At 47.8% G+C, this 16,530-nt stretch overlaps 1 protein-coding gene across 1 annotated transcript in view; it reads right to left on the bottom strand.

Moving 5' to 3' along the window:
* LOC138293043 (dimethylaniline monooxygenase [N-oxide-forming] 2-like) overlaps positions 1-16,530 on the bottom strand; it is a 525,123-nt gene that overhangs the window by 213,753 nt on the left and 294,840 nt on the right. The window contains exon 2 of the mRNA XM_069232032.1: positions 1,256-1,444. Coding sequence (XP_069088133.1) covers positions 1,256-1,381 — 126 coding nt within the window. The 5' untranslated portion in view covers positions 1,382-1,444. The remainder of the gene's footprint in view (positions 1-1,255; positions 1,445-16,530) is intronic.

Raw genomic sequence — 16,530 nt, 5'->3', positions numbered from 1 at the left:
CACCCACACAATTACATAATTCCAGTGTCCCTGCCTACTACCAGCTAAAATAGTGTCCAAAAAAAGGCTAAATCTTAGTGATCTACCAAAAAAAGCAACTATACTGTATATTAATTTGTGAACATTGCTCCAAATTATCTAGGTGAAAACAGAATTCTTCCCCCAGTTTTGTTATGAGTATGTTGCTTATAGAAATGTCAATCTAACTGGATAACTCTGAAGGTTAGCCATTAGACTTTGAATGAGATACAGTCTTCTTGAGCAGGCCAAAAACGAGTTATGTGGTAGGAGTTAGACAAGTAGATCTCGACGAGTAATCCACAGATAGATTAATTCACACATAGATTTGCCTAGCATTACTTGATTTATGTAAATTCTTTGCGCTAAGCACACCGTTACGTATTATATCAAAACAAAGGTCCATATTTATGGGCAGGAATGTGCTGTATTTATCAAATATGTCACATTCCTGTCCTTTCCCCCTGCGCTAATGCCCTTTTGGCAGCCTAGCACCAACGTAGTCACCCGGCACCTTGTTGTAAGGGTGCCTTTATTGCATGCAGGATTTCTATTGTGCCTGTACAAAACCAATCCTGAGAGGCTTTTTCCTTTTTCAATGTGTGCTGCAGAATGCAGCACCATAGAAAGAGGAAGAAACGAGGAGAAATATATTTTTCCTCTTTACACCTCTCCTGGGCAGACATATCTTTTTGGAGCATTCCCAGGTTTACGAGTTCTTGTAAATCTGGGAATGCTTCAAAATCCATGGATGTTGCGTGGGAACATGCATGGAAATGCCTTCTTAGTGCAGAGTAATGTAGCATAGCAATTTGAGCTGCGTTACATTGCTCGAGATTTATGAAGCCACGCAGGACAACCCAAGGTGGCCTTGCAAGGCTTCATAAATCTCATTTAAGGTTTGCGTCATTCTTGCACCACATTAGGTGGGGCTGGAGTGATGCAAACAAGGCAATAAATATGGCCCAAACTCTAGATTGATATTGTACATTTGTAAAGGAAGAATGAATAGATATGAGATACCTAATTTGGTTGTTGAAAAGGACATCATTGAGGTTATGAGGAGGGCAACATTGAGCCATTAGTTTGTCTGAGAAAATGAAATATGCATTTTATAAAGTATTATATGATGTACTCAATAAATACCAGAAGAATAACGTTTAACTTTTCAAGCCATGCTTAAGGTGCCTGGTAAAAGCCATCTTCCTCATCCCACACAGAAACCACCTGTCCTTACCTTGAGTTTGATGTGCTTCATGAGGCCAAAGTGCACTGCATACAGCTTATAATACTCTAGGACTTTGGAATTGTGCAGGTAGTTAGGGAAGTCATCAGGTACCAGGAAGTCACTGTAGCACATCATCTCCTTGGAGCTGTTTGCTACAAGTGACTTGTAGATGCTGCTCCTTCCCGCTTCCACTTCCTCCTGTGTCAACCAGAAAAGGAAAGAGAACATGTTAATGACCGTTTCTTAGCCCAATAGCCGGCTTGGATATGCACGCATACACACTTTCCACTGAATCATGTTGCTGGGTCTTTTATCCTGAAACATTGCAGTAATAGATTATTTTGAACTGAGATTGTGAGAAAACATACAATTCTTTGCTGGCTCTTCATTCCATTGATAACTGCAGCATTAATGACAATTACTGTTGAGCTCTCATTATTGATGCACCATTCAGACAGAATAACTGTGACTAATTCTGTATGTACAATTTTACATTCTGTGTGGTATGTGAAGTAACCAATCCAGGAGCAGCTGATGAAGTGCAAATAAACTAGAGACACTGCACAAAGGCGAGTTCTTCAGAAGTCAGACATCTCAAAGTTTTCATAGCTTTTAAAAGGCTTATGAACATAACAAATATAATACAACCCAGATACACAACTCTGAGTACATGAAGTTCAGACAGATACAAAAGAGGTGATTGTGTTGCATTAGGGAGGGGGTTCGGGGTTACTGTAAGGTTCAGAGTGGATAGTGCACTGTTAGGATGCTTTGTTCTTAATGAATGTTCTCATGTTCCACTCGCTATACATATGCTAAGAGTTTCATAGTTAGCTGAGGTATATAGAAGCAGAAGACAGCATTAGTGTTTTTTCCATTTCGCCTTATCCCTAGTCACATCCCTGCAAGCCATGTTTCAGAAGGATACTGGGCCGAAGGATCTCGTAACTGGGCTGAACTACCATTTGGATTTAATGATGTCCCTGTGGTAGGAGGACAGGACAGGTACCATGCCAACAGTTTTGATGATATTATGAAAGGTAACAAAGGTAATCATTATTAGCAGAAAGCTTGAAACGATATGAAACTGAGTAACTAAAGAGCTAGGCATCAGGAATGGTAATGCGGCCTACTGGGAAACTGTGAACTAAGAAAGCAGAGAAGAAAGATATCACACGGGACAACTGAGAAAAATGGCAGAATAGGAAGGCAGAGTCTATGAAGTGAAATATTGCTAAACATTGCTAGCTAACGAAGCAAGGATATATTGCGAAGAGTGCAGCTTCGGGTGACAAGGATACTATGCTAAACAGTAAAGTTTCTTAAAACTCTGCTAAACACTATTGTGTTTATAAACAAGGAGACATATGTTCATAAACATTCCGGGTTCAGGAAACAAAGGTACACTGCTAACGGTTCAGAAAACAAGATTACACTGCTGAACAATGCCGTTCAGGATCCCGAGATCCATGGCTAAACAGTCAAATTAGGGGTTAATCTACCACAAGAACCTGACCACTGAAAATAGAGGTCAGTGAAACAGGCTAACTTCATCGTTGAAAAGACTGGACTGGAGCAACCAAGGCTTTAAAAGAGCTCAATGATGCGCACATATGCCAGGTGTTTTCAAGTATGAACCAGCCATGCAGATGTGAGCTAAGTCAACCATCTATCCTTCTTCAGCAAGTAGGTAATTGGCAAGAAAACCATAGAAGTTGCTACAAAACCCAGAATAAGGCTCTCATTATGACATTGGCGGTAAATCCCACTTACCGCATGCTGACGGATATCGGTTCACCATATTATGACACACACATACCGATCCGTCACTATTCAGCCACACACACGTCTGCCACCCCAAAGGTCAGTGATAAACTGGTGGTATCAAAACCCACACCATTACGCCAACAGAACAACGGCCACAACATTATGACCCACAAATCACCACGGCAGACATTTAATGGCAGTAACCCATTGGCGGTATATACTGCTGCGCTCAAAATACACACACACATACAAAACAACACCGCATTGGTCAATAAAAATTACACCACCTGACACCCATACACACACCACACACACACATCACTATAAAACACGCACCCACAGTACCCACAACCCTTTACGACTACAAATAATTGGCAACAGAGCGAGACAGCAAGAGCACTCACACAACCAGAGCCACATACCACCATCACCTATACACTACCCATGCACCTTACATCACACACCCTAACACATCACCCTACACACCCTCACCCACAATATTCGCACAACATCCATGGCACCACAACAACACCCCAGATTCTCTGAGGAGGAGCTAAGGGTCATGGTGGAGGAAATCATCCGGGTAGAGCCACAGCTATTTGGATCACAGGTGCAGCAGATATCCATTGCTAGGAAGATGGAGCTATGGTGGAGAATAGTGGACAGGGTCAACGCTGTGGGACAGCACCCCAGAACAAGGGATGACATCAGGAAGAGGTAGAGAGACCTACGAGGGAAAGGTATGTTCCATTGCAGCAAGGACAACGCTGTACAGAGGACTGGCGGTGGACCCTCACCTCCTCCCCCACAACTAACAACATGGGAGGAGCAAGTCTTGACAATCATGCATCCTGAGGGCCTGGCAGGAGTAGGAGGAGGACTGGACTCTGGTAAGTCAACTCTATACTATTATCACCCCCTACCTGCATACCATCACATATCCCCACCCTCACTCCCATCACTTCACCACCTCCCACACACCCCACCATCATAACATACTCATCCCAATGCCAAGCCCAGAATGCACCACCAATGCATGGACACCACTCACAGCCCTGCATGGACACCTATCACTAAAGCATAACTAGAGAGAATCAGCTAGCCCACCACATAACAACTCACACAAGGTAAAGCTGCCAGGGTAATAACAACCATAGAGGGCAACCCACCCATGCACAATATGTCACACACAGAAATAATAACACTGCATTTATATCCCCACAGGTATCCCAGCCAATGCCAGCAACATCCAGTCCCCCTATAGAAGAGGCCCACAGTGATAACAGCGACTCAGCTCTCCTGGATCTGGATGTCCAACCTGGTCCATCAGGGACCTCCAGACAGTTGGTTACCCAGGCACAGACCCACACCACCACAAAGCCTCCCCCCTCAGGAAACACCACCAAAGCACCCACCCAGCGTGCCCATACCTCTGTCCGCTGGACACGTCAATCAGCAGTGCGTCCACCACTACAGGGACCCCAGATCACACCACAAACCCAAGACAATCAGGGATCTGGGGTCAGTGGCAGCGGGCACACGGTTCAGGGGACGGAGGCACAGGACAACAGGGAAGCTGGAGGACTGGTGTGTGCCAGGGGGAGGACAGGTCCAGGGAACTGACTCTCCAGGAGGCACTCACCGAGATCCTGGGAGCATACCCACATCCCCAGGACACGCTGGGCCAGATCCTGGACAACTTGCAGAAGGCCATGCGGCTGCAGGAGGGACAGTACCAGGGGATCAGGGAGGACTTGAAGTCCATTAACACCACCCTGGCCTCCATTGCAGGGGTGCTGGCAGACATGGCCATCATTTTGAGGGTGATAGTGTCACACCAGCGGGCCCCTGCCACTAGCCAGACTACTGAACAGCCCTCCACCTCCGCTGCCGCTAGTGTACAGGAGGCCTCGCCATAGGACCAACAGGCCACCAGCACCCCTTCCCCTGCTGAAGGTGGACCACCCTGCAAACATTCCCTGCGATCCAGGCAGAAGCCAGAGACTATTGCCAAGACCCCGCCAGGAAATGAGACTCTCCTGATTGTCACCCTTGTGTCCCACTCTGTCACCCTGTTCACCTTGAACTGCCATTGCTCCCCTTCCTATGCCCCCTTGGACAATGCAGCTGGGCTACAAATAGACTGGACTCCACCCTGGACTTTCCTCCATCATCCCCCCAAACCCATTGCCATTCCCCCTTTTCGTCAGAGCACTGCAATAAACACACTTTGAAAAATTACAGGTATGGGGTATCTCAAATGATTTAAGTATGTATTCATTTAACAAGGTTTAAACATTACAAATCAACTGTACAATAATGTATACATAGGGACGACCTGTAGTTGGCTGCAGTGAACACACCAGGAGTGATAGTGGGGCACCAACATCTGCAAAAAGAGTTGCCAAAGGGTATAGTTAGTAGGCAAGGAAGTGTGAATTCACAGCCTGCCAGTGTCAATATGAAACAAAAAACTGTCAATGAAATGTGAAGTTACACTGTCTTACTTGTGTGTCATTGGAAGTATTGTCTAATCAATGCAGTTCTGTTGTCCTCATCCTCATCCTCGCCCTCCTCATCTTCACTGTCCACAGGGTCCACTGCTGCCGCACGGCCATCTCCAGCTTCCTCCTCCTGCAGAAAAGGCACATGGCGTCCTAAAGCAAGGTTATGCAACATGCAGCATGCCTCAATTCTCTGGCAGACCTTCTTGGGTGAGTAGCACAGGGATCCACCAGTTAGATAGAGGCACCGAAACCTGGCCTTCAGGAGGCCAAATGTACGTTCAATGATCCTTCTTGTTCGCCCATGTGCCTCATTGTAACGTTCCTCTGCCCTTGTCCTGGGATTCCTCACAGGGGTCAGCAGCCATGAGAGGCTGGGGTAACCTGTCACCTGCAAATATCGAGGGACACCTGTTATCCACACACTAACCCTTATGGCCCACACCATACCCATACACCAACATCTACCAGGGGGGAACCAGGGCTCAACTATTAGCCACACCCTGTGCCTTTGTAGTTGGGCCATCACATTTGGGATGCTGCTATTCCTCAGGATAAAAGCATCATGCACCGAGCCTGGATTCTTAGCATTCACATGGGAGATATAGTGGTCCACCAAACACACCAGTTAGCCCTGCTGCCCTGAGTGAGGAGACTATTGACCTCCTGAGATCCATCTCTGTTGGGCAGTCAACCATTGTGAATGCCATCCAGGGACTGGCCGCCCAAATGCAACAGACCAATGCATTTCTGGAGGGCATTCACACTGGCTTGGCGGCCCAAAAGAGATCAATCCAGGCTCTGGCCTCCTCTCTGATGGCAGCCATTGTCCGTGTTTCCACTCTCCCCCCTCCAACTTCCTCTATCCAATCCCATTCCCCTGAATCCCAACCTATCCCGAGCACCCAGGCAGACGAGCATGCACACAGGACAACATACAAGAGTGGCACAAGAAAACACAGGCACCACACTTCATTCCACAGGCACTCACACAAACACCATCCAGAAGCAGACATACCAACATCCACTGCCTCTACTGTGGCCCCCTCCTCCTTGTCCTCCACCTCCCTCCCAGTTGCATCCACACTCACATCTGCATGCACTACATCCTCATCCACTACCTCCATCACCAGCAGACCTATCACAACACACATCTCACTGGCAGTCACCACCCCAACAGCCATGCACACGTCCCCTGTGTCCTCTCCCACTGTGTCTGTGCCCCCTCTTTCCAAAGTACACAAACGTAAGCACTCAGACACCCAACAGCCATCCACCTCACAACAGCATCCAGCCCATGCAACTGCACACAAACACAGCAGACAGACACCTCCTACAACCACTCCCTCTTCCTCCACTCCTAGACCTTCTCCCTCTTCCTGCCCCAGTATCCCTAAGAAGCTTTTCCTCTCTGCCATTTACCTCTTCCCTCCCCGTCCCCCCATCCTTCACATCTGGCCAGGGTGTGTAAAACCCAGGCAAGCATCTCAGACACTCAGTTCACAGGCCCAGTAGTGTCCACAGCAACTCATTCTGTGAAAGCATCATGGGCACCAGGCAGCCAAATGGAAAGGGTGCCTGCCCCGAGTGCTGCCAGGAAGGTAGAGGTGCCACCCCCAGCTGCTACCATGAAGGTCAAGGAGCCAGCCCCAGCAGCTGCAAGGAAGTCAAGGAGCCATCCCCAGCTGCTGCCAGGAAGAGCAAGGGGCCTGGTGCTGGGACTCAGTCAGAGCCCACACCACCAACCATGGTGGTGCAGTCATCTGAGACTGCAGAAGATGGGCTGGAGCCTCCCCCACCACTGCCACCACCAGCAGCACCACCACCAGCAGCAGCAGCACCAGTTGGCAGTTGTCCGAGGCTGCAGGGGATGGGCTGGAGCCACTGAGCAGCTGTCACCGCCAGCAGACAGTGTGTAGTCCTGCGTCCATGGGCTGTTGTGCGGCCTGCCCCCTGCAAATCCTGTGGGTATGTCACCCACCTGAGAGACTGTGACCTTGCACTCCACAAGATCTGCATCACAGGGAACGATGCCCCCTCCAGAACCAGTGGGGAACACACCCACTCACCCTATCCTCTCCAGGATGAAGATCACAGGACACAATGCCCCCTCCAGAACCAGTGGAGAACACACCTACTCACCCCATCCTCTCCAGGATAAAGATCACAGAGCACGAGGCCGCCTCCAGAACCAGAGGGGAACACACCCAACTCACCCCATCCTCTCCAGGATGAAGATCACAGGGCATGATGCCCCCTCCAGAACCAGTGGGTATGGCACCCATTCACCCCATCCTCTCCAGGATGAAGTTCACACAGCACAATGCCCCCTCCAGAACCAGTGGGGAACACACCCCCTCACCCCATCATCTACAGGATGAAGATCACAGGGCACAATGCCCCCTCCAGAACCAGTGGGGATGGCACCCACTCACCCCATCCTCCCCAGGATGAAGATCACAGGGCATGATGCCCCCTCCAGAGAATGTGGGCAAGTCACCCACTTGAGAGACTGTGGCCTTGCACTCCCCAGGACAGTGCACAGGGCTTGTTGCCCCCTCCAGGACCAGTGGTGTTGTTCAATCTGCCGGCTTAGGTGCCCCCTGTTCCCTGTCCCCCTGAGGTACCTGCTATTTTCGGACTAATGCCCCTGCAGTGTTCTCTCCATGTTGTTGCAGGAGACAAGTGGGGCCTTGGACTTTGTAATGTGGCCCTTTGGCCCACGAACATTGAGGTCTTGGCAGTGTCCCTTGATTTGTGAATATGTATATACTTTTAGATTGGATGTATGCATTTCTACTGTATTTATCTTATTACACTCACTTTCATCTTTTCGTGTTGTCCATGTAATATTCCTGAGGGGTAAGGGGTAAATATGTTATGTTACATCTGCTTGTGTGTATGGTGTTGGGGGTGGGTGTGTTGCATCTTGCGTGTGTGTCACTCTCTTTTTCCTCCCCACCCTCCCCTGTGTGCTAGGCGGCTGTACTCACCGTGGTTGTTTTCGCCGTCGTTGGTGTTCGTGTTGGAGCAGGACATAGAAAAAAATTGGGAATATATGCAGTTCAGGCTCCATGGTAGTGTGGTTCTTCCCTGAGTCTCCACAGGTGAGTTGTTTCCCTTCTGGCAAGCTTTTGATGTCATTGGTATCGCCAGGGAAAAAGTGGTGGATTGGCCTGTCATAATACAGTGGGCGGAATATTGGCTTCCGTCTGCCTGTAGGTGGCTACCGCTGTGGTGCCTGTTGATTCTGCCCTAGCGGTCGGTGTGGTAAAGTGGCTGTCTGTCTGAGCTCTTTCCACCATGGTCATAATTTGGTGGTATTTACCACCAGCCTGTTGGTGGTTTTACTGCCACTTTATCACCGACCGCCAGGGTTGTAATGAGGGCCTAAATCTGTAATGCAACTCTACTCTGAAATGTTCCCAAAAAATGGAAATCGGTTTTCGAATATGGCACAAGGCCAAGGCTTTTGAAAAATGTTGGCCCAGATTTAAGAAAATTCTGTGCCATGTTTGTGCCATTTATTTTACGCAAAACCAGCTCTAACTTAACGCCATATTTGGATTTTGATGTTAAAGTAGTTTAGGGTCAAAATTTTCGACTTAGCTTCAGTTTTTGGGAGCAGACCTCACCTTGCGTCGTTTAACGACAATGATATGCATGGTAGGCGTTGCCTTCTAAAAAAATTACGCTAGCCCGCTAGTGCCAAATTTAGAACTTAGCGGAAAAACGACACACATAAAGGACGGGCTCCTAAAAATGAAGCTAAGTCCGATTAGTGTCAACATTTTAATGCCTTGTCAGACCAGGCATTAAAATGAGGCCCACACACTACAACATAAGGGAAACACACAGAAGGAGCATTGGAAAGCAACTGGACATTATGGAAGTGTTACTCCTACAGCTCGACCCCTATAGAAGATGACAGCGATGACGCCAAGTGCTACCAGCACCAGCGGAGCAACCACAAACACCACCACAGTAGCCACAAACGCAGTGTACAAGACGGAAGATGATTTGTCACTTTAGTTTAGTGACATCATATTCCAATTCAAATTGGCACACTGGACCCCCCCCTTATAAGTCCCTAGTATATGGTACATAGGTACCCAGGGCATTAGGGTTCCAGGAGATCCTTATGGGCTGCAGCATTTCATTTGCCATGCATGAAGAGCTCAGACAAACCTGCCTTCAGGACTGCCACTGCAGCCTGAGTGAAATAGTGCACACACTGTTTCACAGCCATTTTCACTGCACTTAAGTAACTTATAAGTCACCTATATGTCTAACCTTCAGTTACTGAAGACTAGGTGCAAAGTTACTAAGTGTGAGGGCACCCTTGCAATAGCAATGCAAATGACCGGCGGATCAACTGCAGTTTGCTCCATGAACCACTGTAACTGCAACAAAGTATCCAGGAAGGCTGCTTTGACCTACACCTTCAGCTCAAGCCAGTACCTGCAACAGTTTCCAAGGTGTGCACACTCTGAGGACTCCATGTCTTCATCCTGCACTAGAAGAACTGAAGGAATCTCCCATGGAGTGAAGGAGTCACTTCCCTGCTTTAGAAGGCACCTTCTGTGACGACGACCTGTACTCCGGGGACTCCTCCCCTGATGACAAGCGTGCTCCCTGGAACACAAGTGGTAGACCGACATGACCCAGGCTGTCCTAAGGTCCAGCTGTCCAAATTTGGTGGAGGTAAGAGATTGCCTTCCCGTGCTGCGACAATACCCCTGAGCACTGCATCTTCTCCAGCTCCTGAGGCTTCTGTGCACTTCTCCCGAGAATCCTTTGTGCACAGAGTAGCCCAGGGCCCCAGCACTCCATCTTGCCATGCACAACTGGCTGAGTTGTTCTCGAGCGGCGTGGGACCTTCCTTTGTTGTGCTGCGATGACCACACTTTGCATCTTCTTTGTCCCTGTGTCCTGGGACTCCTGTGGGTACTGCTTGGCCTTCCGTGGGCTCTCTAAAGTGCAGAGAGCCGCCTCTTTCTCCTCAGTCTGAGTTGAGACCCCCAGGTCCCTCCTGGGTCAAGGCAGCTCCATATTGATGCAAACTGCACACTTGCATGAACCAAGGCTTGTTGGCGGAATCCAGTGACGCAAACTGCCTGCATCCAACAACTCGATGTGGGACATCTCCTGCACCATGCAGGAACACACAGCCTTCTTCTTTGGTGCTCTTCTGTACTCTTCTTCTTACCGGAGAATCTACTTTTGCACCATCTTCTAGGTTGGCAGGGGCTCCTGTCCTTCCTGGAATCTTCTGAGACTTCTGGACTTGGTCTCCTCTATTCACAGGTCTTCAGGTCCAGGAATCTACCATTTGTTGATTGCAGTCTTGTTTGGATCTTGCAAAATCTCTTATCACGACTTGTAGTGTGTCCTGAGGAAACTTGCAGTACTTTACCTCTACTTTTCTGGGCTCTGCGGTGGGGTGCATTACTTTCCTTTGGTGTTTTCTTATACTCCCAGCACCCCTCTACACACTACACTTGCCAAGGGGGGAATTCTTGATTCACATTCCACTTTCTTAGTATATGGTTTGTGTTGCCCCTAGGCCCAAAAATGTATTTTCTACTGTTTGCACTATTCTATGACTATTTACCTACCTGATTTGGTACAATACCCACCTTCAGAAGGAGTATTGTCTCTAAGATATTTTTGGCCTTGTGTCACTAAAATAATGTACCTTTATTTTTGGTAAGACGGAGTGTTAGAAATGGGGTCTTTGGTTGACAGTCAGGTTACCCCCTGTTCAAGCAAGGACCCTCACTCTAGTCAGGGTAAAAGAGAATCACCCTCAGCTAACCCCTGCTTACCCCCTTGGCAGCTTGGCAGAGAAGTATGCTTAACTTCAGAGCGCTAGGTGTAAAGTATTTGTACCAACACACACAGTAACCTAATGAAAACACTACAAAATGACACAACACTGGTTTAGAAGAATAGGAAATATTTATCTAAACAAAACAAGACCAAAACAACAAACATCCGACATACACAAGTCAAGTTATGAATTTTTAAAGATTAAACTCAAAAATAGTGCTTAGAAACAAAAATGCTTCGATGAGATGTTAACACGGCGTCGTGACGGAGTCATTCCCAACAAGCCAACACCAGCGGCACTGGACACGGAGTCCTGTAGACCCCCAAGTACAGTGCCTTTGGTGAAGAGTGAAAACAAGCCGATGCGCGAAGTCGGGAATCGCGGCGTCTGTGAGAAATGTTGAATACGTGCACTTCGAGCGGTGTCGGTCACGACGTGGTGCGGCGACTTCCACGGAGTCGTGGACTTCAGCGGGGCTGCTGCGGCTCCCGGCCTGCGAAGAGCGTCGCATTCCAGCGCAGGTCACGGCTTCAGGTGCAGGCGGCGTTACCGGATTCAGCAGCGCCGTCGGTCCAAAGTCGTCTCAAGTCGATTTCCTTGGATTCCACCAGCTTTCCTTTCAAGCGCCCAGGGACTGGATAGGGCACCACTTGTCAGAGCAGGAGTCTCTCCAGAGACTCCAGGTGCTGGCAGAGAGAAGTCTTTGCTGTCCCTGAGACTTCAAACAACAGGAGGCAAGCTCTAACTCAAGCCCTTGGAGATTTCTTCACAAGATGGAAGGCACACAAAGTCCAGTCTTGCCCTCTTTCTCTGGCAGAAGCAGCACTGCAGGAAAGCTCCACAAAGCACAGTCACAGGCAGGGCAGCACTTCTTCCTCAGCTATCAGCTCTTCTCCAGCCAGAGGTTACTCTTGGTTCCAGAAGTGTTTCTAAAGTCTGTAGATTTGGGTGCCCTTCTTATACCCATTTTAGTCTTTGAAGTCACCTTTCTTCAAAGGGAACTCACACCTACTTGTGAAATCCTACCTTGCCCAGGCAAGGCCTCAGACACACACCAGGGGGTTGGAGCCGGCATTGTCAGAGGCCGGCACAGTCCTTTCAGATGAGAGTGACCACTCCACCCCTCCCTCCTACCAGAGATGGCTAATCAGGAAATGCAGGTTACACCCCAGCCCCCTTTGTGTCACTGTCTAGTGCGAGGTGAAAAACAACCCAACTGTCAAACTGGCCCAGACAGGGAATCAACAAACAAGGCAGAGTCACAGAATGGTTTAAGCAAGAAAATGCTCACTTTCTAAAAGTGGCATTTTCAAACGCACAATCTTAAAATCAACTTTACTAAAAGATGCATTTTTTAATTGTGAGGTCAGGGACCCCAAACTCCACATGTCCATCTACTCTCTAGGGGAATCTACACTTTAATCATATTTAAAGGTAGCCCCCATATTATCCTATGAGAGAGACAGGCCTTGCAACAGTGAAAAACTAAATTGGCAGTATTTCACTGTCAGGACATTTAAACCACATTACTATATGTCCTACCTTATCCATACACTGCACCCTGCCCTTGGGGCTTCCTAGGGCCTACCTTAGGGGTGCCTTACATGTAAGAAAAGGGAAGGTTTAGGCCTGGCAAGTGGGTACACTTGCCAAGTCGAATTTACAGTGTAAAAATACACACACAGACACTGCAGTGGCAGGTCTGAGACATGATTACAGAGCTACTTATGTGGGTGGCACAACCAGTGCTGCAGGCCCACTAGTAGCATTTGATTTACAGGCCCTGGCACCTCTAGTGCACCTTACTAGGGAGTTACTAGTAAATCAAATATGCCAATCATGGATAAACCAATTATATACAATTTACACGGAGAGCATCTGCACTTTAGCACTGGTTAGCAGTGGGAAAGTGCTCAGAGTTCAAAAGCCAACAGCGACAGGTCAGAAAAAAATAGGAGGCAGGAGGGAAAAAGATTCAGGATGACCCTGCATAAGCAAAAGTCCAACACGGAGCATTGTCTTTTATAGTGAATAAGTACTGTGCAACTATAGTGGTATTGCAGGAGCTTGGCATGTCTCCTAGTTGAGCCTAAGCTGCTCTGCTACAGCTACCTCTACACAGCCTAAGGTGCTAGAACACTGCCTACATTTCACCAATAAGGGATAACTGGACCTAGTATAAGGTGTAAGTACCTTAGGTACCCACTAAAAACCAGGCCAGCCTCCTACACCATCAGCAGAATCGAATAGATATACTCATTGTGTACAACTTTACCTTGTGTCGTGCATAGTGCAGCACACATTGAAATACAACATCATCATCAATGAAAGATCATGTGCAGGAATGGACACCTCAAAGCACACCAACATGCCTGTAAATCCCACATCTCCATGCCATGATACAAAGGTATCAACGATGGACTATGGCAAATGTACTACTGACCATGTACAGGGAGAGGCCAGAAATGCACATGAATGAGGATACATGGAATTTAGCATGGCTGGACTCCTGATGCAGGGCAGTGCTGAAAAGCGCAGCATGACCTGTTCTGTCCCACAGCCGTCTGAAAAATCATGCATGCATCACAATACACAACATATAACTGTCCCACACTGGGCATATGAACCTCATGCACATAAGTATGCCAGCCAGCAATTGCAAACAACAGACCTTTGTGTAAGGGAGATATTTACAGGGCAAAGGTGTGGGATTCACAAAAAACATACAGGGCCCTATACCTGTCACATGGTACATAACACACAAAATAGGTACACATATCTACTACATCACTCTTCTACAGGTCTAAAGTGAAGGCACTAAGGGATACATGTCAGAAAAGTTGGGCAGCATCTAAAGCAGTGCTACTTCACTTGGGCACCTTAGCGCCCCCATTCACCCATGTGCCTTAGTCAATATATGGTGTACCATGGCGCAGAGTAGGTGCAGTAGTGTCAACATGATGGATGATATCGATGGACTGTGTAGGATAAATGACAAATGTATGGTGCAAATCCTACATAGTACATAGACCAACATTTAAAGCAATGGTGTGCCCCATACTCATACATGATTTGTGCAGGCGCCAAAAGTACCAGCTAAAAATTATGCTTGGGAACCTCTTATATTCCTCTGCACCATTTTAGCTTTTGCCCAATGAGGGAGCACACCCAGGCATACATGATGCTTTGCACAGGAATAATGTGTCGCAAAGGTACACTAAATATTGCAGTGCAGGGGTAGTGGCACTTTGTAAACATGGTGCTGTGAATATTAGCCTTGTTTGCCCACAATAGTGTCTACATAAAGGAGGCTAATGTGGTGCAAGGAGGTTCTAGGGCCTTGTAAATTTGGTCCCCTGGCTCAAATATAGAGAAAACTGCACACATTTGGCATGGGTGAGCTGTCAGACAAAAATTCCCATTACAATCACCATGTACCTAAGCCACAGCCAATGATCAGGAAGTGCTCGACCACAGACCAATGCAACCATACATCCAAACAGGAACACACACTACCAGTTGTAAGTCTGATAAACCGATCAACTCAAAACAAGTATAGGGCCATGGCACCTAGCAATTAACTAATGTACATGATTGACACATGTTCTCACATTCCTTTGGAGGTGACCAAGGTTACGGCATCCAGCCATGGGTCATGACACCTTTTGGAAATTCTACAACGGATGCAGAGCAGGCATACAATGAAGCCCACATAAGGACCAGAAATGTCATGGAGTTGACATTTGGCCTCCTTAAATCAAGGTTCAGGTGCCTACATCTGCAATGTATTAACAAGTCACAGACCCTTGGCAAACTGTATGAGTGAAGAAGGATATAGAAAGCTTGTTTGTGTCATTTTCTCTATTCATAGTTGGCATGAGTAATCACAGAACCAAAATACACTCATTGGGAATGTTACATAGGTTGTGGAAAGCAAATGTGAGCATGTGGCCATGTATGACAAATGATGTGAAGCCACAGTAGAACAGTTGTGAGAGAAGTTGAAAGACTTGGAGGGCTGGTCCTGCTGAAATGATGGATACTAGTGGTGCTCTAAATGCCAAGGGTGCAGCCATGGACCTGTTTGTGGACTATCTCATACTGAAACAGCTGCAAACACATGAACTTTCAAAAATCTTTTAGGTGGAGTGAGCCCACCGCATCCCAGGTTCCCCATGAAAGCCTGGAGCACACCCTTGTCCCATCATACCAAGTCTCATAAATGTCCGATACTGGGACGTGAGTCTCCAGGCAGCTCGCAGTGCCCCTCCATTGCATATAGATAAAGCTCGGGTTACCTTCTTCCCCAATTTCTATCTTTGGGTCCAGAGGCTGCCCGCAGTTTCCTCTAGGTGAAGAAGGCTCTGAGGGAATAGGACCACAAGTAAACAATGACTTATCCAGCACATCGTTGATTAGTCACAGAATGCAAAACTCACTTTTTATCAAGACCAGAAGCCTGTTGTGATTGGCTGCACGGTCAAGATATTGCAACCGCCCTAAGAGGCGCCCGGGTGGTGGCATGGCAAAGGAGAATAGTGAAACACTTGAAGTGAAGGTGCGGGTCAGAACATATTACACCAAGCCTGGGACATCGTCCTGATCACGCAAACGGATCTTGGAACCCATGGGAAGACAAGAGGGGCTCTTGGGACCATAAATGTGACACTAGTGATGCACCCAGAGCATCTTGTGGGTGGGCTGGGAGCAGGCCGCAATGGTCCTAAATCGCAGTTTGGGGGCACAGTTGAGACAGCAGATATGAGACACCAACTTGTTAAAGACATTCCAGTAAGAGGCTGGGTTGGGGTCAGAAGGAGGTAGTGACGCTTCCTAGTTAGCAGTATGTTTAGTTGGGGCAACAGGTGGTATGCGCAGTTGGGGAGGTGGGCAGTTTGAATCTGCAGGGCAGTGTAGCAGAGAGGGGGAGTGATGATTGAAGAGGGGTAATTGGAAAGCTTCAGTAGTTAATGTTCAGGCAAGATACATACGGCCAGTCAACATAGCTGAGGCACACAGGATATTCATTCTCACAGCCTAAACCCCCAACCAGCTTTGGGCCGGCACCATTCGTGTGTGGTCCATTAACCATACAGAGGGATGTCCGAAGTTAGTTTGCCAACCCTAATGATAGTATCCTGGAATGTCAATGGCCTAGGTGACAACATCAAATGGGGAGT

The sequence above is a fragment of the Pleurodeles waltl genome, chromosome 4_2 (genome assembly GCF_031143425.1).
Source record: "Pleurodeles waltl isolate 20211129_DDA chromosome 4_2, aPleWal1.hap1.20221129, whole genome shotgun sequence".
In the NCBI taxonomy this organism is placed as follows: domain Eukaryota; kingdom Metazoa; phylum Chordata; class Amphibia; order Caudata; family Salamandridae; genus Pleurodeles; species Pleurodeles waltl.
Note: the sequence above shows the minus strand (reverse complement) of the source record. Positions and strands in the feature narration are given on the sequence as shown.